This window comes from Mycetomoellerius zeteki, unplaced genomic scaffold (genome assembly GCF_001594055.1).
Source record: "Mycetomoellerius zeteki isolate Tzet28-1 unplaced genomic scaffold, Tzet1.0 scaffold113, whole genome shotgun sequence".
NCBI lineage: Eukaryota > Metazoa > Arthropoda > Insecta > Hymenoptera > Formicidae > Mycetomoellerius > Mycetomoellerius zeteki.
The window spans coordinates 1,056,330-1,083,522 of NW_017256051.1; the positions used below are offsets into that span (position 1 = coordinate 1,056,330).

The 27,193-nt window shown below is 35.7% G+C and overlaps 2 protein-coding genes across 2 annotated transcripts in view; one reads left to right on the forward strand and one right to left on the reverse strand.

Annotated features, from left to right (window-relative positions):
* Nucleotides 1-9,800, reverse strand: part of LOC108727827 (R3H domain-containing protein 1) — a 46,928-nt gene extending 37,128 nt beyond the window's left edge. Inside the window, exon 1 of the mRNA XM_018456102.1 lies at nucleotides 9,768-9,800. The gene's annotated coding sequence lies outside the window, so the exon portion shown is untranslated. The remainder of the gene's footprint in view (nucleotides 1-9,767) is intronic.
* A 2,934-nt stretch (nucleotides 9,801-12,734) lies between these two features.
* On the forward strand, nucleotides 12,735-27,011 carry fra (neogenin protein frazzled). Its single transcript, XM_018456463.1, has 26 exons — nucleotides 12,735-12,850; nucleotides 17,162-17,327; nucleotides 17,434-17,573; nucleotides 17,971-18,138; nucleotides 18,224-18,346; nucleotides 18,422-18,587; nucleotides 18,622-18,755; nucleotides 18,839-18,998; nucleotides 19,099-19,214; nucleotides 19,489-19,900; nucleotides 20,414-20,690; nucleotides 20,780-20,986; nucleotides 21,067-21,376; nucleotides 21,471-21,629; nucleotides 21,704-21,909; nucleotides 22,840-22,995; nucleotides 23,074-23,236; nucleotides 23,298-23,492; nucleotides 23,746-23,778; nucleotides 23,977-24,106; nucleotides 24,171-24,403; nucleotides 24,694-24,798; nucleotides 24,988-25,196; nucleotides 25,281-25,488; nucleotides 25,972-26,111; nucleotides 26,252-27,011. Exons 1-26 carry the CDS (start codon nucleotides 12,793-12,795, stop codon nucleotides 26,348-26,350), a joined length of 4,473 nt encoding a protein of 1,490 aa, XP_018311965.1. The 5' UTR covers nucleotides 12,735-12,792; the 3' UTR covers nucleotides 26,351-27,011.
* Nucleotides 27,012-27,193: the final 182 nt, after the last annotated feature.

Sequence of the window (27,193 nt, forward strand, 5' to 3'; positions counted from 1 at the left end):
TATATATATACAAAAATCAAACGTTTCGACACCGATCGGGTCATTTTCAATGTACAAAAATAAAACATCTTACATACATAATCAGAAAATCAGTCAAAATATAATGTCCAGTGAGAATTTTGTTATATTCTTAAAAACCAGTCCATATTTAAAAATATTGACGAGATCAAAATCGCAATTCTACCATCTGAATAAATAATAAATTAACGTTGCGTTATGAATTAAATAAACGATGTACATGTTTTATAAATAAGATTAGAGAGAATGTAAATTAAATAACATATATACCTCATATTGTCTCAATGATGTAAAGCGGACAACGGTAGGATCACTCAGTTAACAAAACTATGTTTAATAAAAGTTGTGTACAATAAAAATTAACTAAGCCATGATGCGCTTGAATATAACGTTTTAATATTTAATATATTTAACAAAGTAATTAAGACCTGGTGACCCACTGCACATAATGGCGGAGGTCCCGTGATCTGAGATCTCGACTAATCAGAAATTGAGCTCATTTGCAGCGTGAACGAGTCATGTAAATTTCTTCAAATGAGTTCAAAACTTGATTGGCTGATAAATCCCCACTACTTTCAACCCACTGCGCGTCCGCTGAAATGGGTCACCTCTCTAATCCCACCATGCAAAATTACTTCCATGATCAATTTAAGTTTTTTTGAAATTAATGTTTCATAATAAAGCATAGTTTGGCATGCAGTTCAATTCGAAATTCGAGGGTCACAAAATAGGCTAAAAAATGTGTTTTTGGGGGTCACTCTGTTCATTAAAGACGCACACGACACGTAAAATACGTGTTACAAAATCACTTCTCTTCCTCCCCCGCACAGATCGTGACTCCGCCTGCCTATCCTCGACAGTCTGTGATAAATTACATACGCCACGCGATGGAATTCCCGCGAAAAGGTGGGGATATTGAAACGCGCAATGATTTAAATTTCCCTTCTCATCCACGGCAAAGTGAGATATTCCGTGAGACATGATGAGGGGCAAATCATCAGATATAGCAGACCACCGACTGACGAACTTGACCTTCACCTCGGCCCAGTACCTTCGATCGAGGGATCCCTTGAAGGACGATTATCAGGAGATATCTTGCCTTTTGTGTGTTTTGTGTGTGTATTGATATGAATATGGTTCACACGTGACGTCGCTATACTCCCACGTGTCACACGTGCGAGTATGACACGCCGTACCGATTCATGGAAAATAAGAAAGTGAAGAAGAGGTTGTATCGTGCGCTTGAAAAATCTGTATCTTCTTTCGACTGCCGAAATCCTGTAATTCGCCTTCTGACACGGCCACGTGCGCGCGCTGCGAATCGATCTGGCTGCGATTCAACTAATCCCGCGTGTGAGTCATTTTACCTCGCTCCGTCATGACGACCTTGAGAAAATAAAGACAATCGGCCACGCTCGCAGATTATCGATGTAATTCGTGAACGGCGGATGGCGAGGCAATAGACGGCCGTTATTTGCTGAAAAGAAAATATAATCTTTTCATGGATTGTTCGGGGATTGTTTTATTTCTACATTTTCTTATGTATTTTTCTTTATGGGAACCGGTCCTACGAACGAGCCCGCAACGATGCTGGTAATAAGTTCTGCATTGCAAAATAACACGAGTATCGAACATCAAGGAACTGCACTCAGAGAAAAAAGTCGTATCAGTAACTATAAATTTGTAGTGAAATAGCGCCTCAACTATATATATATTATTAAATTCTAATAAGAATACTAGATTAAGTGAACTAAGAAAATATAACATTAATTATATAATCAATTACAAATGGTTAATATTACTATATTCTCTTAATTCACTTAATTTACTTATTGTTCTTATTAAAGCTTTATAATACAATATAGTTACAAATTTGTGTATGCATTTCTTATTTATTTTTGTCTTCCAAGTTTGAAACCAACGCTGCGCCTTTTACTGTAAGCTGAGTGGTTTCCTTCTTAGGAGAAACTGAACTCCGTCCCTTTGGTGACAAAGCCGCGTACTACTCGTACTGAGCGACACTTTAAAAATTTTTGTCTAAACTAGAAAAATGTAATTGTTATATCTATTTGCATGAAGTCCAAGTAACTACTCAATGTAGTTGAGTCACTATTTCACTACCAATTAATAGTGCATACAATTTGTTACCGTGACTATATTTTTATAATATTCAGCACTACTTTAGTTTCTATTACTTTGTAAAACTAGTTACAGGTACTTCAATTGCAAAAGTTGCTAAATTTATAGTTGCTAGAACTATTTCGTTTTCTCTCAGTGTGAAATAACATCGAAAAAATAATTTTTGTATGTTTTCTAAATGCATGGAGACATCTTATTTTGGGATCTTGGATAAGTTCGTTTTGCATCTATTCTTTTTTTATATTAGACGACCTTCTATACGATGATATCGCTTTACTAGATTCTCACTTTTTATTACATGAAATGTGTTTGTCACCTATAATAAAAGTTGGCGAGTTCAAAATAGAAGACAAATTAACTTGTGACATAAACGAAGTTGTTTTAGTTGCAAACCATAAATATTGTACAAATAGTAATAGATAAATAGATAAATCGTTATTTACGCGTTCTATGGCATTCCCTTAAGAGTTAGAGATACCTTACAATTATAATTATGAACGAAAAACGATGTGTAAAAATATAGATGTAGATATCATGTGCAGAATACAAAAATAAACGAAAATAAAACAAAAGTAATAAAATAATATAAAAATAATAGAACAAAATAGTAAAACAAGATAATAGAACAAAATAAGCAAAAATTGAATGAAAAAAATGAAATATAAGAAACAAATGAAAAAATCAAAGGCAGCAGAGATGAGATATGCAAAATTAATCATAATAAATACAAATTCAATACAAGTAAATAATTGATAGAATAACTTATGCTTGAAATCAACAAGAAAAGTAATTTTATGAATAACTGATGTAATGTCATTTCCATATCGTATGTTTATAGCGCTGCATCTAAAGTATTTTTTGTAAAAACTCTATCTGGTAGAAAAACATACAAACATTGCTAGCCATTGGCTGCGTTCAGCAGAAAAAGCAGCTTTGCTGTTGTAAAATTCTTTAATATGATTAGTCTTGTCCTTAGTTTCTCATTGGATCTAAATGTATAAACCAATCATATTCAAGAATTTTACAACAGTTGCAAAGCTGCTTTCTTTGCTGAACGCAATCAACCTAATATAGCGCGAAGTATAATACTATATTTCTTGAAATCGAACAATGAAATAACACTTATTAAGAGTAATCATACATAAATTGTTAAATACTGTAATGATGCTGAACTAAAATAATGTTCGCATATAACAACGCTTCCTGAAATATGTTGCTCCATAGAATTGTGACGAGAAAACGTACTACAAATATAATAACTGTTACGTGTAGTTAAATACGTCACGGTAAACAAATCTTTTCGACCACGTTATCGCAAACGTGATTATCTTCCCTGTTTCGTATGAAAATATAAAATATGCAAAAATATTTCTTACAAATAATTTTTTACAAAAACCAAATTTTATGGAATCTATCAATACTGTTTATACACCCTGAAACAGATTTAATTTTGAAACGTTTATAGGTATATACACTCAGAAAGATAAGCGAAGGAATATTTCAGGCGATACAGTAGAATTTCCTCTGAGAAAAATCTCGCTCAGTTATATTCTGGAGGAAGGGATTCCCCCGAGGACCGTGCATAAACAGTGGAAGTGATACAACGTCTGACCAGACGCACTCGTTACCACTAAAGCGTACGACTATAATGCACTCGTATCACTCGCGCCGCGTTCGACTTCACGCTGAGTTACGCCACTCCGCCGTGGCGATTATTAGCATCTGCGAAACGTCGAGGCGAAGCACGAGAGATTGCGTAGTATTAATTTATAATCTGACGGATTAAAGTGCCGCTGAAATCCCGAGATATGCGGTCGCGGACTAGTGAAGCATTGATACTAATAAAACGCCCGGCGGACCGGTTCAGTTTTAGTGAACCGTTAAAACTATCGATTGCTAATCGCTAAAAAGGAAACCTCACTGCCATCGGTCACGCCACACAGTGATAATTTGTTTGATAACCGATGTGCCTTAGGAGTATACTCGCAAGAGTCGAGGAGTTGACAAAGCAAACAAATTACGTCTCCTCTGTTAAAAATTCGCACCGAAAATAACGTAAGCTTTCTTGTTAACCATTCACGACCTAAAAAAGATCGTAGAGTATTAGCGAGTAGAATAAATACGTGTGCATTAACATGACGCACTTCTATTTCAACGTGAAATAAACGAGAGTAGGAGGTGAAAGAGGAAGAAGATGGAGGATCGTATAAATACTACTCGCCGGATTCAGCACGCGATGGCAACTGGGAAGGGAAAAAAGGCCTCGTCCCTGCAAAAGCATCGCCTACAGATCTCACAAAAATAAACCTTCGCCACATGCAGCCTTCATCCTCGTGCACGCAAAGCCGGCACATAATGTTACTAGACGATTTATGACCAAAAGATTTCACGTTCTCTTTAAGTACGTGTGAAAGGATGGCGTCCACCCTTCCTAAAATTTAGCGCGTCTCGAACTCGCCGAACGAGCTCTTTTCGTCACGCACATTCCGCGTTCAAAACAACGGAAACAATTTTTCTCCACACTGAGAGAAAAAAAAATAGTTCCAGCAACTATAAATTTGGCAACTTTTGCAATTGAAGCACCTGTAACTAGTTTTACAAAGTAATAGAAACTAAAGTAGTGCTGAATATTATAAAAATATAGTCACGGTAACAAATTGTATGCACTATTAATTGGTAGTGAAGTAGTGACTCAACTACATTGAGTAGTTACTTGGACTTCATGCAAATAGGTATAACAATTACATTTTTCTAGTTTAGACAAAAATTTTTAAAGGGTCGCTCAGTACGAGTAGTACGCGGCTTTGTCACCAGAGGGACGTAGCGGAGTTCAGTTTCTCCTAAGAAGGAAACCACTCGCTTACAATAAAAGGCGCAGTGTTGGTTTCAAACTTGGAAGACAAAAATAAATAAGAAATGCATACACAAATTTGTAACTATGTATTATAAAGCTTTAATAACAACAATAAGTAAATTAAATAAACTAAGAAAATATAGTAATATTAACCATTTATAAATTGTTTATATGGTTAATGTACTATATTTTCTTAGTTCACTTAATCTAGTATTCTTATTAGAATTTAATAATATGTATATAGTTGAGGCGCTATTTCACTATAAATTTATAGTTACTGATACGACTTTTTTCTCTGAGTGCAACGATTCACGAGGTAATAAAGGTGTATATAATTTCGCTTTTCATGAAATACGTTAGAAGAAAAGCGAATGACAAGATAATATGTCCTGACTCTTGAAGCAACATGCATTCCGTAGTTCTACGGTGCAACTCGAAAATATAGAAGGACTGTTATCTCACTGTTATATCATTCGAGATCCTGCCGTAATTATTGTTTTCAGGTTATTACTACGGGTTATGCAACGTCAAATAAAAGGTCAAAATATGTTTTGCGCATTTAATTGACGATTTTACTGCGCATTCAACTTCGCCGGACATATTTCTCTCTCTCTCTCTCTGTCTCTCTCTCTCTCTCTCTCTCTCTCTCTCTCTCCCTCCCCCCTCTCTTCTCGACATACTGATGTAGCAGAAAAATCAACAGTCATATTCGATGTTAAATACATATCGGCAATAGATTTCAGCTCCCGAAGGGCCGCACCTCCAAAATTAGGATCTCTCCTCCCCCCTCTCTCTCTCCCTCCCCCTCTCCCTCTCTCTGCCATGTTGGAAACCTAGCAACGGTGCACCTACTGCACACCTACGACCCTTTCTCCATAAAAAGAGCGATACGTCTCGCATCACTCGCGCGTCTACGGCCGTGATACGTGACGTCGCCGCGTCGCGTCGGTGGGAGGATAGCGGCCAGAGGGAAATGAGTGGTAGTGGGATAAAGTCATGAAAGTAGGGCAGTAGTGCGGTAGAGCAATCAATAGAGGTTAGATCATGGTAGGGTAGACGAAGGACGAGGAGAGAAAGGGTACAAACTGGAGTGCAAATTTGGTGACGCGCATGGAAGATAAGTGAAAGAATGGCGAGAGGAAGGGCCGAACGAGATATTCCCTTCCCTCTCTCTCAAATTCATTAATCCTTATGAACTACTATGAACGAGTAGCTTCGTTTTGCAAAAGCCTCACAATAACATGATTCTTATATAATACAACATCGCGGCTGTGATATAATTTTGGATCCACGTAGTGACAACAATATGTTATTCAATAAGGAATGTATTACGTACATATCGCAACTACTATTGTAAAATTTTAAATTATTGATATTCTCGAAATTTCTTCGAGATGATTCACAATAAAATATTTTAAACATTATATCTTTAATATAATGTTACATTTTTTTATTGCACCATCCTTAGGTTTTACAACCTTAGATAGGAAATAGTTTTTTAATTAATTAGTGTTTAAGATTTAGTGTCTTCTGGGTATTCTAAAATTTTCACTTCAAAATTATTACGGTGCATCTCATAACAAATGATGACAAGTATGGAGCAGCTTCAGTGTGTCAGACTCCAAAGTGTCAGATTTAAACCTCTATCTGGAGTAGATATCACGCTGCGAAATAATGTACGCATAGAATTCCGGAATTCAATCGTGAATCAAATGTATCTGTATAATAAATAAATACATCAAATGTATTAATCAAATGTGTAATCAAATTTATCTTTCAAAAGAGCTTTCGGTCCTTCAAAAAAGATCTCATTTATATATACGAATATTTAAGAATCGAATATGAAAAAAATGCCAATATGAGCCAACACTGGTTCTTAATGTGTATGCACTTTATTGACAGAATTATGATATTCCTATTCACAATATGCATACGTTTCGATCCCTCTTCGGTGTGTAAATTAATGTCGTAAGTTAAATGAACAAATTCAGTTCGCGATGATTCGTCAATTCCCATAAATTTGTCAAGCTAATATATGTTTGATTTCCAAGTTTCAATGCGGTTAAGTCCTCATTAAATTGCCAGATTTACTATGTGATATAAAATTGTATAAGTAATGTTATCGCGCTGAAATTTAAAATTTTGTTGACTTACATAATATTCCGCCTTGAAGTACATGTTAAAGATGTTGTCACGTTGTCAGTTCGCATGTTACAAGTTAAATGCGGATCGATTATAAAACAACGAACAAGTATAATTTAGTATACTAAACTAAAACATTAGGAGACATTAGGAGAAAGAAGTTTACTGCTTCTGATCGTACAATGATCGCGCTCGCATTTCTCACAGATCTCATTTTTCAATTTGTGCAAATTTTATCGAGAATATACATTTATTCTTGATAAAATATATAGACATTAATTTATTTCGTGCCTTTCGGCTTCGAAAGAGCACCAAAGAGATACTATTAAAGACAGTCGGTCTTACGGAAGTTAGCTGTCAAAATTTAAGTGATTAAGAATAAGAAACTGATAATATTATTAATTTTATTATATTTTAATTTCATAGACACGTATATGTATATTTTAAATTCAATAATACTCGATTATTTTTTATTTTAATGTTATCGTTAAGAGTTTGATTATCAATAGAAATGATAACTGTAAAAAAAATTGTAATTTTGCGACAATATATAAGATATTATAGAATTACAAGTACCATATGCATACATATCTATGCAGCATTTATATAATAAAAAATCAAGAATTTAATGTATTATCCAAATATTTATGTTAATATAATCGCAAATTTACATCAATTATCGATAATGTCATTGTTCTTCAATTATCCCCCGGATCCCATTGATACTCAGTGAACTGCACAAGTTACATGTAACGTATCTGTTAGTTGTAATTTCCCACTCAACAATATAACTGTAACATAACACTCGTATTATATTACAGTTATATTGTTGAGTGGGAAATTATAACTAATAGCGAATTCGATTGGACGCACTCAGTGCGCACTGGTACACATTAAAGCCGTCGTATACGAAATAACGTAAAGATATGTTTATAAATAAACATAGAGATCGATTAAATCGTGAAATACTTAATACATTTTATTGTACTATTAGGTAAAATATGTATTTCATAATTCGAAATATTTGCATTTCATTTTTATACTTAAATTAAATTAGTGTACAACGGCTTTAATATGCACCAGTGCGCACTAGTTCTTCCAATCGAATTCGCCAACAGATACATTACATGTAATTTCGTGTTCATTGGATAGTCACGAAAATTTACCCAGGATCGGCCGTCTTTAATAAAATCTCATCGCATAATCAAAAGAATAGAGAACGAGGGGAACAGAGAATAAGAATCTCAACCTATCAGAAACCACGTGAATACTGTGAAATATACAGTTTCCGATGGATTGAAATTCTGTTTTACGTTCCTATTCCTTTGATTGTGCGCAGCCCTTCAAAGACACAGAGCATATAGACTGCGCCATCCGTGTGTAAAATTGATCGATAAAAACGAGAGAAATAGGAAGCGAAAACGGCCAGTTTCTCTATCTCTCTTTCTATTCAACCAACCACAATATGTTAGAAAGAGAAGGAGATTGGCTGTCTTCACGCTTCCTCTCTTCCATTTTTGTCGACCACATTTGATACGCTATTTCGATACGAGTAGCCGCAGCCCATGCTCTAAATTTTTGGTCAATATACATTTATACAATTCTGAATCTCGCAGCCTAGCACGACCATGTCATCGTAACAACTCTTACAAAACGAACAATACGATCCAATGTATATGCTTTTTAAATCACGGCAATTAAATCGCAATCGCAGAAATCTTTTATATAAATCTATGTCCGGGACTACAATGAGCTGGTAATTTATAGTCGATGAGTCGGAAGTGAGTCTGAAGAATAGTCGGTGAGTCGGAATACTCGGAATTGGTCGAAATCAGTGAATCGATGGAATTGGCCAGCAGCCAAGACTATCGACTCATTGTAGACCCGAGCCATTGTTTTTATATTGTTTTGCGAAACATTCTTCTTCAGTTTCTCCCTTTTCTCTTTCCTCCGTGTGCTATCAACAGCGACATTATACTATCACGTATGCCGAGGATTGTGAGAAAATCCAGGGAACCAATTACCTTAATTTCGAGAACGACAATGAGATTAGATTCCAAAAGATTCGCGAGAGCAGGTCTCGTTCGGTGACCAAAACAAAAATCGGTCAAGTCGAGCGAACGACTATCAAACGTTGTTGCATATACCTGCATACATGTTATACATCTGTTATGTTCGACACGATGACGAACCAAACGAGCACTCGCGAGCGCGCGTGTCTGTCAATCCGTGCAACGGGAAGCGATTCGGGGAACTTTTGCACGTCTCGCGCGACTTACAGAGAGAGGTTATGATACGCATGCCGATACCACGACGCAACGAAATCTGACGGAACGGAAAACGTTGAGAACGAGGTGCATCGAATGGTCGGGAGGGACGATCATTTTCGAGATTTCGTCTATCTCGTTATAAAGTCAGGACGACTGCCGGACAGGTAATTACGTTAAGCGACCTCTCAGCAGTGTTTCCTTTGATAGGGAGGAAGAGGACAAGAGATTCGCGGAAAAGAAAGAATACGAGTATGACATCATACACGATATCGACTCGCAGCTAGTTCTTCCTCGATTACGTCTAATCACGATCAGTTGAAGAGAAGCACGATAACGTTACTCACCTAAATCCGCGCACATCCTCGTCGTAACTTCACCACTTCACCATTTCGGCAACTTTCATCGCGTTCGACGGGTTCGTTCGACCGCGAGTATTGTTGTCCTCTACTTTTTTAAAACCGCTAAACCGATCACTAATGCTATCTGTCGACGATTGAACGAAGAGTGAAAGCTGCCGAGAATCAGCAAGAGCTCTCGAGGCAACATGACACGTCAAAATGTTCCTAGGCTAAAGGCTAGATTGCAAATTGGCGCCAAGTCGCAAATTTTAAATAAATTTTTTTATTTGAATAAAGATTATTCAATTCATTATATATTTTGTTGCTATTATAAAATTACTTTATCATTTTTTAATATTAAAATCTTTATCAGTAATAAATCTTTATTGAAATTCTATCAATTGGGATAAAAAAAACAAACGTTCTTTTAAATAAATGGTGATATTTTCTTTATTTATGTTTTCTACGATATATAATATTTTCTTCTTTTATATCCAATATCTATTATTATATTTAATATGTTGAATTAATAGATATAATTTTTCTGTAATATATATTTTTATGTATAATTAATTTTTAATTATATTTTTCTACATATGTTTACATTTCTGAATTTTTTTTATTATCTCTATATCATGTATAAATTTTAATAAATATTAAAATTACGTAATTATTTTTTAATATAAAAGATAACACGATTCAAGATTATTTTTATTCAGATTGCAAAAAATATGTATTTTAACGATTTGGGAAACATAGGAATATTGGGTCTATTTCCTTAAGCCTGTTTTACAATACGGTCGCAAGCCGTAAGGCCGGAATCAGACTAGGCATTGGAGATTGAGATTGAAGGTTGAAAGATTGAAATTTGACCAATCGAAACGGAAGGAGTTAAAATTTCTTTGTCCTTATTGGTCAAATTTCAATCTTTAATCTTCAACCTCAATTTTCAATGCCTAGTCTGATTCCGGCCTAAGCCGTAAGAAATTAACCAATCGTGGTTGATTATTTTTGTCATATTTAACTGTGATTGGCCAATTTCTTACAGTTTACGATTTGATCAATCACAGTCGATTATCCCCTTCTTACGACTGTGATTGATCAATTCTTATAAATTACGGCATAAGTTAACAGATTAGTACCTGTATAAATGATCTTTTAATGCGGAGTCTACAATAGAAGTCGTAGCGGTCGTAGAGTCTTAAGTCGTAGAAAATTGACCAATCCTAATCGATTATTCTTCTCACATTTAATTGTGATTGGTTAATTTTCTACTTAAGATTCTACAATCACTACGACTTCTATTGTAGATCCCGCATAAGCCTGATTTATAATGGCCGTAACCGTTAATTATGCCGGTGCCGGTAAAGTTCAACCATAGGATTTCAATGCTTTCGTTCTAACTTGCCGTATTAGTATCAACGAAAGCATTGAAATCCTATGGTTGAACTTTACCGGCACTAGCATAAGTTAACGATTACGGCCATTATAAATCAGGCTTTACTCTGTTTAGGTGCAGCCACAATAGAAGGAATAAGGAATTAGGAAATAAGGAATAAAGATTTCAACCTATCAATATCGGATACACCGGAATACACGGTTTCTGATAGGTTGAAATCTTTATTCCTTATTCCTAATTCCTTATTCCTTCTATTGTGGCTGCACCTTTACATTTGCAAAATGCAAAAGCATAGTCAGAATTGTTTTATTCTTGAAATATTTGTTTTCACATTTTAAACAGAAGAAAATAATGGTTCAATGTATAAACCAATAACATTGAAGAATTTTACAACAGTTGCAAAACTGCTTTCTCTGCTGAACGCAGCCAATATCCATAATTTGGATGTAGTTGAACTAAAACTACATCACCGATGAGATATTATTAAAGACCGACATCCTTATAGGAGTTCGCGTCCTTGTTAATATTGAAGTGATTAAGAGTAAAAAAACTGATAATATTGTACTAATTTTATGATTTATTAGTTTAGTAGACGTGTTTATCGGTGTACGTGCATTTAAAACTCAATAATACTCGGTTTTTCTTTAAAATTGTGATTTCAGTGTATCGTCAAAGTTCGATTATCAACAGAAATAATAACTGCAGAGAAAAAAATTGTAATTTTTCGGCAATATATAGGATATTATAGCTTTACAAATATGCATATTTATTTATAGAGCATTTATGTAATAAAATATCATGAATTTAATAATGTATTAGTCAAATATTTATGTTAATAATGGCAAATTTATATCAATTGTCGATAATGTCTGCGTTCTTCGATTACCTCCGGGCCCTTGGGGCCCTTTTTATACCGCCGAAAATTTGCCCAGGGTTGACGGTCTTTAATAGTATCTCGTCGGTGACTACATCCATTTTTGACGCTGCGACTTTACCGACAGTGTCGATAATATGATACATAGTTCACATCCATTTTATAAAATTGATCGGTGTCGCTAGTGTGCGGGAGTTCCTAGGAATTCCGAGCCATGTCACAAAAAAGGCCGGCATGACCGATCCCCGAGTTTCTCTGCGGGAAAACGTAACGAGACGAAAGGGGAAGACGTGAGAGTAGTCCGTGATTATCGCGCGTGCGCAGCGATTCTCGTCGTTAGACCGATTAGACTAGGCATAGTAGGCATCAAGCCTGATCAAGCATCCCGGATGCTTCGTCCGTTAGCCATGTTTTCCAGTCAAATATGGTCAGTGAGCTCGTTGTGTGAAAATGCGTCCCACGGACATAAGAACCGATCTGTCGTGTAAACGGCTGCGACAGCGACAGCGACGACGACGGTAAGGACGGGCCGGTGCGAGGGCGACTGAGGGCGACCTGGGCGACGACGGAGACGGACGCGAGTGGCATGCGCTCGCACCTCGCACCTCCGGCGGAACATCGCTTGCGTGTCTAACGACGGTGGTCGTCCTCGGAAGCGGTGCTGACCTCGACGGTCCCGGGTCCCCCGAGGCCAGGCCTTTACTCTCGACGACGCGCGTCGGAGCCTGTTGTTGTCTGACGGACTTGCTTCCGACTCAATGGAGCCGCGTCCTTTCACCATCCTGCTGGCTTTGTTGTTGACAACGCTCGCACGAGGTGAGTCCCTCCAACTCGCTCGCTTACAATCGCTTACAATCGCTTATCCCGGCGTTTGTTTTCGGCGACGTTTTCGCGATTCCGTATCTTCGAATCTTTCTCTTATCGTATAAGTTGATTGAGAGCCTTCAATATAATACATAATTAATCGTGTCGATAATTTATCGATTAATTATCGACACGATTAATTATGTATTATATTGAAGGATCTCGCGCCAAGTTCATCCTGTAACACTATTCAGGATCCCTATTCTTCAAAAGAAACGTATACGAAAAACTAGAGAAATACTATAGTATACGTTACATATGTCATAGTATTTCCTTGATAAACCTTGTGACCTTAAGAGTAGAAAATAAATAAAAAAGAAGATTCATTTTTCCTCTCGTCGCAAGGGATTCCCGAGTCATTCATGGCGACGAATTCGATTTAAAAGCGATGACATACGTCGCTCGTTATTCGTATGTTTCTCGTCTGAAATTTCAGTCGGACCCTTCGGGGAAATTTTCGCGCGAATGCATTTATATAGAGAGAATTCCGCATCGTTGAACCGGGAAAGCGATCGACCTGTCAACGGACGCGCGACGCGATGTGATGCTGATGGATTTGCGAAGGCAGTTTCTCGGCCGCAAGTGCAACAATAAATAGAATAGGATCGATAGCCGTTGAAAATAAACGTGACGATCTTCGTTTCGGCTATATGTACATTGTACATACGTATGTATGTACATACATCTTGCACTTGGTGCAGTCGGGGCGGAATAGGCGTACGCAGAGAGCGCAGAGAGCGCAGAGAGAAAGATGAAAGCGAAACAATGTGTGCGAAGAGCATGCAATTGATACGAACGGATACGGAAGGTTCGTCAAAGCTTCGTCAATTTTTGTACCTTTCATTCCCGGCTGCGAAAGAACACCCTATAAACGCATAATATTATTTAATATTAAATAATATTCCTGAAATATTAATGGATGGTTATATGTCCACTTATATAATAAACCTAGGTATTATATTTTAATATTCCTGAAACATTATTAAAATGTTATATTTAATATTCTGAGAATATGCCTAAAATATTATTTAATATTAAATAATATTCCTGAAATATTAATGGATGGTTATATGTCCACTTATATAATAAACCTAGGTATTATATTTTAATATTCCTGAAACATTATTAAAATGTTATATTTAATATTCTGAGAATATGCCTAAAATATTATTTAATATTAAATAATATTTTAGGCATATTCTCAGAATATTAAATATAACATTTTAATAATGTTTCAGGAATATTAAAATATAATACCTAGGTTTATTATATAAGTGGACATATAACCTCTATAGAATACTCCTGTAATATTAAAAAAATATTTATGATATTTTCGAAATATTATAATAACATTATTTTAATTTTTTTTTTAATAATATTCATGTGACATTCTAGGAACATTTTGCGCTTATAGGGCAGACTCGTGTTCGTTTCGCAATTGTAACTTTTATCTTCAATTTATTCATGTTTTTCCCTTTTGTATATTAATTTCATTTGTTTTAAATGCTATTGAAAGAAAACCAGCTCGTTAATGATCGCAAGACTGAAGGTGGATGTGCGGAAAAGCGAAACGAGATACGTGTCGTGTCTCGTCCGATTCGATTTTTCTCATCGCTGAATCTATTATCTCTCAATAATATTTTTTCGTATAATTATACATATTTTGATTGCGTTTTAATGCCTCTTAAAATTCTAGATTTGTAATTATTGATAAATAGCGAATTCGGTTGAACGCACCCAGTGTGCATTGATGCATATTAAAACCGTGATATATAATTTAACGTAAAGATGTGTGTTTGAAATAAATATATACAGGTTAAACCGTGAAATCCTCAATGCATTTTATTATGCTGTTAAGTAAAGTTATGTATCGTATAATTTGAAATAATTGCATTTCTCTTTTATGGTAGACTCGGATTAAATCAGTATTCAGCGGCTTTAATATGCACTCGTGTGAGTCCAATTGAATTCGTTAAAAATCAACCACTTTTGTAACTTTAATAAAACAATTTTTTTTTAATTATACGAATATTGAAATCCATTTAGTCTAAAGAGATTAAAAATATCAATTAAGAAAAGTCAAAGGATTTCCCAAGAAAAAGGTATGTAAAGATAAAGAAACATAATTTTCTAAAAACAGACTTTAAACATTTTAATAAAAAATAAAACTGTCTTATTTGTTTTTTAAATAGAATTTTTTCCCTCAAAATAAAACCACATGCCCCCTCTTAAAACATCGTATACATGTCTTTTTTATACCTAGTTTTGTTGATTACTGAAAAACAATCGCAGTTTTTAGTGGAGCACCACTTCTGAACATTTATCGCGAAATTAAATGAGAGTCAATCAGAAATATAACATTTCTACGAAATTGAAAAAAACATCGAGAGAACACACATAAGAATATCAAACCTTTTGTTTGTTTTTGTAACATAGTTTCCTAAGGATTCGTCTCTTGTCAAATTCCGAATCAATTTGCCGCATTTTGCCTTTAATAAGATCTTTATTCAGGATTTAATTCAGGACTCACATATTCAGACATTCTCGAGAAAATGATATAATATTTCTAGCACCTATAGTACCGTTAGTTTTTAAATAATTAAAAATGGTTTAAAAATTAACGTTGACTGCTACGCTCGGGATTCCGAGTTCGATTTCGGAGGACAAGAATTTCTTTTTTCATTTAAATCTTATATTTTAAAGTTGCTATATATAATTTTTAAACCGTTTTTAATTATTTAAAAACTAACGGTACCATAGGTGCTAGAAATATTTTATCGTCATTTTCTCGAGAATACCTGAATAGATGTGGCTTCAACATAGTAAAGAGTGAATATTATAGCATTTCTGAGTAAATACTATAACACACCCCTAAAATTTTATTAAAATCAGTGACTGGAGACTGCCGGGTTCTTCTTGTAAGCGCTAACTGATTAGTTTTCTCTGCTGAACGCAGCAAATAATCCTGTAATCGTTTGTCCTTGTTATTTATTAAATGTTAAACAGGACAAATGTTGCACGCGAGCGTTATGAACACAAAAAGTGAAGAAAGAGTGAAAATACTACCACTCTTGAACAGGAGTGGTAGTATTTTCATTTTTTTTTTTTCAAAATTGGCTTAATTTTCAGTCTCTTCGAGTAAGATTTCACTCCACGATTTAGAGAGTGACTAGGCTGTTGATTCCCGAAGGAATTCACTGGTATGATCCAGCCTCTCGACGTGTACTATTTCTGGCCGTACAAGCAATTTATACGGCATGTATCCCTTGAAATACGATGGAATTTAGAAACGCGACAATTACTTCAAATTGCAAGCATTTGTTCATTTTGAACTCCAGGCGTCCATATTTCGTGACATGGTGAAACATACCTTCTACAGGGTTATCTGGATGAGCGGCCGAGACCATTAAAAATCCCGGCGCAATTTTGTTTTTTATTTGACAAGTTTTTCGTCTGCTCACATCCTAACTATGAGCAGTCTTCCGATTTTAAATGTGCATACTACAAATAATGTTATTGTTTTAAGCACTACTTGCTTGATAACTTATGCATTAATTATACACATTTGAATTAACCATATCAATTAAAATCACTTGAAAAATGTATTAATTTCTATTCTATAGTATGTACATCATATTTCATTGTTCATTGTTATTTTTTGTATAATAATTGTAATTCTTATTAAATGAACATTTGATTCTATGCATCAATCACTTAATTACTAGATTTATGGACAGCAGTGTTGCTGACACTTTACCTTTTAAGCTCCAATTTGCATTATCTGGTTATAAATTTCTCGTATCTTGCACGTCAATAATGCTTATTATTATTATTATTATTAATTGTGAACACACAAATCCATATGCATAAAAACTCTCTTTGAACTAGTGGCCATTCTCATGCGATTTGACTGCGTGTGCGTGTTTGAGAATGCAGTGATACCTTTGTGAACCTCACGGGCAGCCTTTCTTGGTCCAAAAATCTGGTAATACGCGTTACATTAGCAAATGGACTTTACATGTCACTCATTGAAGGGTACTCTATCAGATGATCACAAAACCATCATCACTTTTTGACCATTATGTGACGGTCCTTGTGAGAAGTATATTCCTTCAGGGTAGTCACGATTCTTATTTGGAAGCGCAAATCGTTCTGATAAATTAAATTTCAATTCACGGAAATGGCAGAGAGTTTTTCATTGTCTCATTATACGGCGAAAAATGTTATTTCCTCTGTCATTAATTTTTTTTTCTCTGTTCGCAGTCAATGCGGGAGGCTTGGATTTCACCATCGAGCCGCGGGATGTGGTGGTGGAACAGGGAGGTTCTGCGAACCTGGACTGCGAGGCAAAGAGTGTCCTCGGGACGCCGAGTATACAATGGCGCACAGATGACGGACAGCCAATCACTTTTATCGGAGACAGTTATCGGTAATACTCATGATGTGCCTGTTTTTACGAGAGATTCTCTGTTGGCATAACGTCTTTGCGCACTATTCGAATTCTGACGAAACAATTCCCAATTCTCTTTTTGTAGATCACAGCTAGCAAATGGGTCCTTGTACATAAATAGCGTATACGCTGGTAGTACAGAATTAATTGGAAGTTATCAGTGCTTAGCATCCATAGACAACGTCGGAGCGATTGTCTCTCGAACAGCCACAATCAAACTAGCAAGTTGGTATTCGAATTTTTCAGATCCTAATGTATAACACGTGCTTGAAGATTCCCCGAAAAAGATGATGCTTGACGCCGTTTCTTTTCTATCAAATTGAAATAATTTTCAGAAATGAGAAGTAATTGCTTTAACTCGTTATATAATGAGGAAAGGAGCTATTTCTTTTAATGATCAGTAGTAACGGGCAATGGTAACGACTCAATACACAGAAAGGAATTGAAATAGATAGAAATGAATTCGTGTAGTCATTGTCGAATCCAAATTCATTTTACAATGTATTTTAGAATGATTAAAATTGTACAACAGGAGAGAAGGAATAATTTTTTTATTCCGAAAAATGATAACACACTTCTGATAGCACTTATGTGATAAATATGACATTGACTTTCTTTAAAGGTCTCCCCGGTTTCGAAAGAGAACCTCAAGACACCATGGTTTATGCGGGACAGATTGCATATTTGAGTTGTGCGCTACCAGCTTCCTCGAGTTTGTTGAAAATACAATGGTTAAAAAACGAACATCCTTTAGTACTTGATGAAAGTCGAATGACAATCCTGCCTTCAGGTACAATGGAGGTCTACGGTTAATTAAGATTTTCTAGCATGTTAATTATTGTTATTAATATAATTTATTTTATTGATTCTCACAGGCGCGTTGGAAATCGACAATGTTCAGTATCACGATGTGGGATCATACAGATGTAACGCTAGTGGCTACGGTCAATACAGACTGAGCAATAAAGCACAATTAGGATTATTATCTAGTGATATTGGTAAGCCTAATATCTAAATAACAAACGAATTAAACTCAACACAATCAAATTTATGAATATCTTTTAATCGTACAGATGAGGGATCTAGTGCTCCAGTATTTGTGGCACAACCCTTGCAACAAATAGTTACCGAGGGATCCGATGTGACCTTGGAATGCGCTGCCAACGGCTATCCGAAACCGTCGATTTTTTGGCTTAAAGACGGCGTCGCTCTCGATTCAGGAGACTTGGTTTCCAACGAATCTGAATATCGTATTTACGAAAAATATGTCTTTTTCAAGATATCACAAAGTCGCAGCCTCTAGTCTCGTAATCACGAATGTCAGAGAATCGGATCACGGTTCGTACCAATGTCGCGCAGAAAATATAGTCGACTCTCTGGACGCAGTTGCTGAATTAATCGTACAAGGTATATTTTCAGCGCACGAGATTTTAATTATTACTCTACAGTGATATTAAAGTATAACGCTTCATTTTAATTTAAACCCTCAGTTCCACCGAAGTTTATAAAGAAGCCGGAGGATAAATTAGCGAGTGAAAGTCAAGATCTAGAATTCGAATGCGAAATCTATGGGAAACCAGAACCAAAAATTACTTGGCTAAAGAATGGCGAGCGTATTACATTAAGTGCATATTGGCAAATTGTCAATGGGTGTGTGTTTAGATTTTATGTCGTTGAAGAAATTCTATGAAATCATGTGTTATTCATGTTTAATAAGTTATTTTTGAATTTGCAATATTTTTGTTTCTAGATACAATCTGAGAATTAATGGACTATTACCCATAGATGCTGGAATTTTCCAGTGCATGGGAGTGAATCCTGCTGGTAGTATTCAAGCTTCAGCACGTCTTACAATCAATCAGCCGAGTGAGTCTCACGAATTAAAGTATAGATAAAACTTTTTCAAATGTATACATTCTCTTTTGTTAATATTTTTTTAATATTTGATTATATATTTATTTATTGATTAATAAATATCAAAGTTTTTTATTTTGTTTCTTTATATTTATCTCTTACATACACTTTTAAATTTTATTTTTATTTTTACGTTTATTTCTGTTTGGAATTTTAATTGTATCTTTATTTCTTTCCCGTGTTCCTCGTTAATTAACTGTTCTGCATGTTAACATCACGTATGCAGAGAGAACGAATCTGTATAGAACAACTCCCAAGACAGTTCCTAAGAAAAAATTATTATTACACCGACAGTTGTATAATAAAACATGGCAACATCCAAGTACTCTCCTAGGACATACGTTCTCGTCGAATATGCCGAGTCCTCCGCTTTCGATAAGTCCTTCTGATGATCCTGCGGATCTTCTTCCGAACTCGTTTAAATATCCTAATCCCCTTTACGATCCAAACTCCCGTTTTGTAGATGATACAGACACCTTAGAAGCATTCGACGGGGGTGGTATACCCTCTCCACCGAGGAACCTAAGTCTTGTCATCGTTACCGCGAGATTCGTTACGCTACGTTGGCAAGAGCCAGAAAATGCAAACAGCGATGCTCTCAATTATTTCGTATATTATAAACAGGAAGGGGCCATGAGGTAATTATTCTACGAAGAAACGAGGATATACGAAGTGTCCCAGAATATTTGGGACAATGCTCGTATGCAGATAAGACGAACTAAATCGAAAAGTCCTCTGCCATTTCTCAATTTTCGCAATAACGAGATATTAATTTCTAAACTTCATTGAACAAGCGCGTATCCACTTGGCCATACACGTCCATTGGTCATGGTTGCGAGTTGTTTTACTATAGTTATAATAATATTATGCATTATAATAATATTATGACGATGAAAGAAAACTCCGCGCTAGGCGGTCATATCTTGCTACATATTTGCATTGACGGAAGTCCGAGCGGATAGTGTGAATACGCGCTCATTTGGAGATTTTTAGAAATTAATATCTCGTTAACTATATTGCGAAAATTAAAAAATAATACAGAACTTTTCAATTCAGTTTAGTCCGCTCTATCTACATACGAACAATGTCCAAAATATTCTGAGACACCCGTATGTGAGTACAGAATGACCAAACGTCGTATATTCGCATAGGGAGAGAGTTGCCAACTCGCTGCAGAAACTAGAAGCCATGATACGCGGTTTGCAACCCGGTATGACGTATCAATTCCATGTAGTTGCGCAAAATCCTCGGGGAACCAGTGCTCCTAGTGAAGTATTACAAGTTACAACGCTAATAGAGGCCAATGTTCCTGGATTTCCGATGAACCTAGAAGGTCAACCGACAAGCAGTATGAGTATTACCTTATCGTGGGAGGAGCCCCAAGTTATTAACGGTCGAATATCTAAATATATAATTACATTTATGGAGGTATATAAACTTTTTCTGCAAGTAATTGATGTCAAAGTGACAATATCAAACGTTATTGCTTATTCACTGTATAATTTTGTCACATTTAGGGCGATGGTGAGGAAATAACGCGTGAAACTACCAGTACAACGTATGAATTGGTAGATCTTGTGCCTTATACGGAATACAGTATTAGAGTTCAAGCAGTCAACGAAAATGGCCCGGGCGCGTTTAGTAAGGATATCGGTATACGGACTTACAGCGCACAACCGACGCAACCACCGCATAACGTTACTTTAGAAGCAGCTAGTTCAACGGTATCTGAATACATTATAAACAATTTAAATTGATATAGTACAGATTATTCAAGAAGCTTCACTAAATGCGTGTTTTCTAGAGTATTATCATAAGATGGGAACCTCCACTCGAGGGACAGAATGGGATCATCACAGGTTATAGAATACGCTACCGTAGATATCCGCACGATTCTCGATCTGGAGATCGGCGATCCCCGATTACGGTAACAACTGAAGGAAATCAACGTTTGTACGTGCTCACTGGGCTCGAGAAGCACGTTGTGTATCAAGTCCGCATATGTGCCTTCAACGTCAATGGAACTGGGCCTTGGACAGAATGGACGAAAATAGAGACATACGAGAACGATTTGGATGAGACGAAGGTACCTAATGCACCCAGTAATCTGAGAGGTAGGAATCCATGTGTAAAATAAAATGGTATTTTAATTATTGATTTGTTATAAACTTCGCATTATTATTATTATTATTATTATTATTATTACAGCAAATGCTATGGCGGATTCTATATTAGTATCATGGCATCCCCCGAAAGATCAAAGCATCAAAGTGAGAAAGTATAAATTAGGCTGGGGCAAAGGTTACCCCGATGTCGAGATACAAGTTCTTGATGGAAAACAACGTTCTTACGCTATTAAGCCTATAGGTAAAATGAATGCGACAAACTGTTTTACTTTTAAAATATTTTTAATTTCATTTCATTTCATGTCATGATATTAGAACCAACAATGGAATATGTAATATCTCTAAGAGCAACGAATAATGTTGGTGATGGTCAACCAGCATATGCAAACGTAAGGACTCCCGAACGTTTTGTATCTGAATCTGCAGTGCCTTTAATACCACCCGTTGGCCTTAAAGCTATCGTGCTCTCGGCTTCTACCGTTGTGCTGTATTGGACAGACACGACTTTATCGAAAAGTCAAGTACGTTTGTATTTTATATATATATATATATACACACAGGGTGTTAGTTAAGTATGTTGCCATACTCAACAGAGCGATTCTTTTTATTTAAAAAAGTTCATATAAACATGTGTCCTAATAAACGGCTTAGTTTCCGAAATAAAAAAATTTAAACGTGTAATAATAATCTGTTTATTTGAAAGAAATACAGCTTGAACTAGTCAAAAACTAGTCAAAAACAGAAAAACAAAAACAGGCTTCAGTTCTTCTGATGAAATAAAACAATTAGATGAATTGTTGAAAACGTTATGTACAAGCTAACCCGCAGCAATATCAGAACTGAAGTCTATTTTTGATTTTGTGACTTTGACTTTGTCACTTTGTTTACGGTTGTGCGAATGGCAACTTACGTGAAGCAAGGCATATTTATGCAGGAAGATATCTCCAATGCAATTTACCGTTTCGTCAAACATTTGCGAACATTCACCTGTATTTCGGAAACTAAGCCATTTAGGACGTGTTTATATGGACTTTTTTTACTTGAAATAAATCAAAGAATCGCTCTGTTGAGTATGGCACATACTTAACTAACACCCTATATATGTATATACAGGGTGTATACACAGGGTGTAATAGAACGATCGTACCAGGCTAATTTCTTGAAATTCTTGAAAAATACGCATTTTCTTGAAAAATGTTTTAGACAAAAGACCTTGACTGACCTTACCACTAATACGAGTACAGACTCATACCATCAGTGAATAGATCTTTTGAAACCTTACGACTTTTATCTGAAATACTTTTCTAAAATGCTTAGTTTTCGAGATATTTTGCTGTCCTTTTTATACACTTTATATATAAACTCTCAATTTATTATAACACCTCATAAGATGACGTATGTAAAGTAAAAGTTAGGCAGGAAATATCTGTAGTAAGAACATTTATTTTTAGTATATCACCGATAGTCGATACTATGTGGTGCGTTATACATTCTACCATCACAGCAGCAGCCCACGATACAGATATTATAATGCTACCGATCTCAACTGTATGATTCACGACTTAAAGCCCAATACGCAGTATGAGTTTACAGTTAAATTGGTCAAGGTACGAGAGAGACACGTGGATTATACAGTTTAAGGAAACATCAAGAAAGACAAATGTTCTATAGCATAATTTCTACAGGGTAAACGAAGCTCACCGTGGAGTATGGTCGTTTTAAATCAAACTCAAGAAGCTGCACCTAGCACGGCACCTAGGGATCTTATTATTCAAACCATCGAAGATCGTCCAACCTCTGTTCTATTGCGATGGCAACCTCCTAAACAACCCAACGGACAAATCACAGGTTGGTGATCTAAATTTGAGAAAAATGGAATATGTTTACTAAACCGAATTGATTTTTATAGGATATCTCATAATTTATTCTACCGATAACACGAAATGGGATCGTGATTGGCTGGTCGAAGGTGTCATCGGAGACAAAGTGGATGCCGTTGTGAAGGGTTTGCATCCTAATACGATATATTACTTCAAAATCCAAGCTCGTAACTCCAAAGGATATGGACCATTCTCTACGACAGTTTCATTTAAAACGCCACCAAGTAAATAATTTGATTTTTATTTGTCGTATCGATGTTGATTAATATTAAATTTGATTATTTTTATTTTTATACAATTGTAATGTATACATATATGTATAAGTATATACACAGGATAATGCCTGTATTAATTTAATTACATACGAATGCGTAGCATTATCTGCATGTGTGTATTTTTTCTGTTTTATTTTGCACTCTATTGTCCGTTCACATATCAGTATGTTAATTATTATGTTTATTTTTATTCCTGTGGTAGACAATGGAATGGATGATGAATTGCATGGTCGAGGTAAGATATCATCCCAATCGTCCCAATCTTTCTCTTCTATTACTTTAATTATGCATGTCTTTAAGCATGTTTTATTGTAAAACTCTCTCTTATAATTAAATCTTTTTTAATATTAAGTAAATAACCTTTATTTTTGAAGAATAAAATATAAGATGACTTTTAAGTTTTAATTTAGCAAAATATATTTGATTTTTCCAGATGGACGAAGTTTCTCTAATCTATTGATTTACATCATAGTCGGTCTTTCGATCGTTTTTGTCACTGCTATATCAGTAGTGATTGTAATATGCTGTAAATGTAATCCAAGTTCGCCAGATCGCAAGAAAGGGTATGTTAATACTTCTAATCATAGGATAATGCATCAGAATAATACATGTTTTTATGACTTTTAGATACATGAAAGATACAAATCAGAAGACGAATATCAAGCCACCGGATTTGTGGATTCATCACGATCAAATGGAGCTGAAGGCGCTTGAGAAATCTTCGATAAATGGCGAAGCCTCCACCAGTGGCGTCACCAGTAATACATTACCTAGATCGGGCAATCAGGAATACAATCAAGATAATATACACGGGAATTCCAGTTCGCTAGATAAACGTACTTACGTGCCAAGTTATATGGGTAAGTCGTGTGAACTTACGAAGAATACGTTGCTACACTATGACGAATCAAACATCACAGAAAATATTCTAATTATATTACAAAGCTAACAGCAATCCCGTTTAATTGCACAAGTAAGAATTCCTTTGTTATAACATGGTTTTGATAATTTTACTTTTAAATTAAGTATTTCTATTTCATGCACAATCATTTAAGAAAAAAAAGATATTTTGGAAAGGGAGATTTTATATATTTGATTTACAGTTTTTCTGATTTTGTTATTTGGTTGCTTTTTACTTATTTTCTGTCAGGTAACACTGATGAGAAGTGCTCGACCCTGAGCAGGCAGCACAGTCGTGGAAGCCACAAATCTAAATTAATTACACTCCCCATTGACAATGCACCTTTGCATCAGCGTAAGTAGTAGGGTTATCACTCATACTAGTGCACAATATACCTGTATAATGTATATCTTTTTATATATTGGGAGCGATCAAACCATTTAAAATATTATTTTACAACAAGGTAAACGTGCAAGCAATGAAATGCATAATCTCTATCAATGTAGTTCCACTGTAGACATCAAAGTTTCTGATTTGTTACAGCCATAGCCACGGCTACGCCAATTGTGAATAGCAGCATGTCGCAGCCGACCATCCACACCTCTTGCAGCGATACATCGTCGGTGAGACAGAACTACCCGCGAACCGTCGCGCAATACAGCTTAAATCGCGCACACGTTACGTTGGAACCAACCCCTGAATCCAGTCCGGATTCTTGCATACCTAGCTCATACGAGCCATTACAGAATCAGGTAAGATTTCAAATATATGCATAATATGCGCGCATAAACCGTTATGCTTAGTGAAAATTGTGTTTTACTTTCTTATTTCTTTAGTTGTCATATGGTACGAGTGGACAGTCGTACAGTGGAAACACTCAATACGCCTCCGGTCATTATGGCAACAACACTCAACCGGTGAGCAGCGCCGTTGGGGAGAGCAACACAAGCAAACGGTTGCAAGGGCATCCCCTGAAAAGCTTCAGCGTGCCGGCTCCTCCGCCGCAGAGCGCTCCTTCAACACCAGCACAGCAGAAGCATGGTGGTTAGTACCATATATTGATTATACAATTCAACATAAAAGCTCAAAAAATCTTCAACCCTCCTTTCCTAGAGTGCGTTTAGATTTCCTTCTGAATGCTCCCCAGGTATCGTTTTTTTTTTATTGTAGAAGATAAACACAAAACTAATAATAATATAATGTCGTTCTTCAATTATCTCCGGATCGCCGAGCCCTATTAACAGTCATGAAAATTTACTCAGGTCCAGCCGTTTTCAATAGTATCTCGTCGATGCCTTATACTTAATTTTAAATAAAGTGAAAGTCAGTGCACACACGTATCGTAGTTATAACAAGATAAATCACTTAAAATAATTTTTTTTTACAATTTTATAATAACTTCAAATTTGTCAAAATTGTTGATGTAAGAAAATTTTGTAAGTTGAAAACTTACAAAGAATAATTTTTTCCAAATATACTGTGTTAATTTATTAAAACGCTAACAATTACTATTTTCTGTAATTATAGTGTCACATGTGACAGTAAGGCCAACGATGTCCGGGAGTCCATACAAGAAATCACAAGGTTCGTCGTCACAATTAACGAAGAATCGCTTAGCCTCTGTGACAAATCCAACACACACTTCGGAGGAAGTTGAACGGTTAAAGGTAAAAATTACAGATCTATTATATTGTATATCCATATATATTAGATATAATATGTATTCACTCTTGTAAACATAATATCATTTTGTTTGAGATCATTTCGCGCGATTGCGTCTTAATTATGGTATTTATTATGCTTACAGCCTTCGTATAGCACCGAAGAATTAAATCAGGAAATGGCCAACTTAGAAGGTCTTATGAAAGATCTAAATGCCATAACAGCATCGGAATTTGAATGCTAAAGTAGGTTCCTAAGCCTTGTGCCATCCTAACGTTCTCAATGTTAGTACCTGAAAGGTAAAGTTATTGTCACATTTTGCCATTTATGCTGAATTCTTTCCCATTAAATTTGTACGATTACTATCAGGATTACATGTAGAAAAACAAATGTTACACAATTAATTAGCGTCGATGAACGGCGCAATTAATACGTGATTCAAATTTTTTGAGTTAATGATATAATTGGGAAATGGCAAACAATCAAGTTAGATCATTCAGTCACGTTTCCTTTCTCCGGTACTAGCGTTGCTCATCTTAAGCGTGAAACTGAATATTGTACTTGCCAATGTGTAATCCAACAGCGTCACGTTCTTATGGTGTATTTTTGATAATGCGAGCAGGCAAGTACTTTGCCGCGATTGGCCGTTTGAAAAGGCTCGATGAATGCTTTCGTGTTATAGACGTTTACAATGTAATCGCGTGTAAATATGCTGGATGCATATTCTGATCGGGACATAATTTATCTAACATTTATCTCGATTATGACGTGTTTTTCTACGGTGTGTGAAAGTTAATATACGATGGTCAAGTAATCAAGTCGCATGAACAAAAAACATCGCGATGTTTTTTTTTCGTCATTTACATGAATATCCGGGGTGGCTTGACCGAAATTTAATAATACCCATTGAGTATACCACCTTGATCAAAAAGTTCCCGGAATTACCACCAGGTGATGCTTTGAGTCAGTTGATTTGAGTTCTGTTTTTTTGGTTAGGTTGCCACATCTATCATTGGGCGAGTTCAAGACTGCAAAGCGGCTAGGCATGCTTATCGAGCGATTGAATATGATTGGTTGGATCTATAAG

Excerpts from the sequence above, each read along its gene's own strand:
- fra (XM_018456463.1), top strand. The coding sequence starts at position 12,793 with ATGGAGCCGCGTCCTTTCACCATCCTGCTGGCTTTGTTGTTGACAACG. Across the intron at positions 21,377-21,470 it reads TGCACCCAGTAATCTGAGAG|CAAATGCTATGGCGGATTCT; the intron begins GTAGGAATCCAT and ends TTATTATTACAG. Across the intron at positions 21,910-22,839 it reads CGACTTTATCGAAAAGTCAA|TATATCACCGATAGTCGATA; the intron begins GTACGTTTGTAT and ends ATTTATTTTTAG.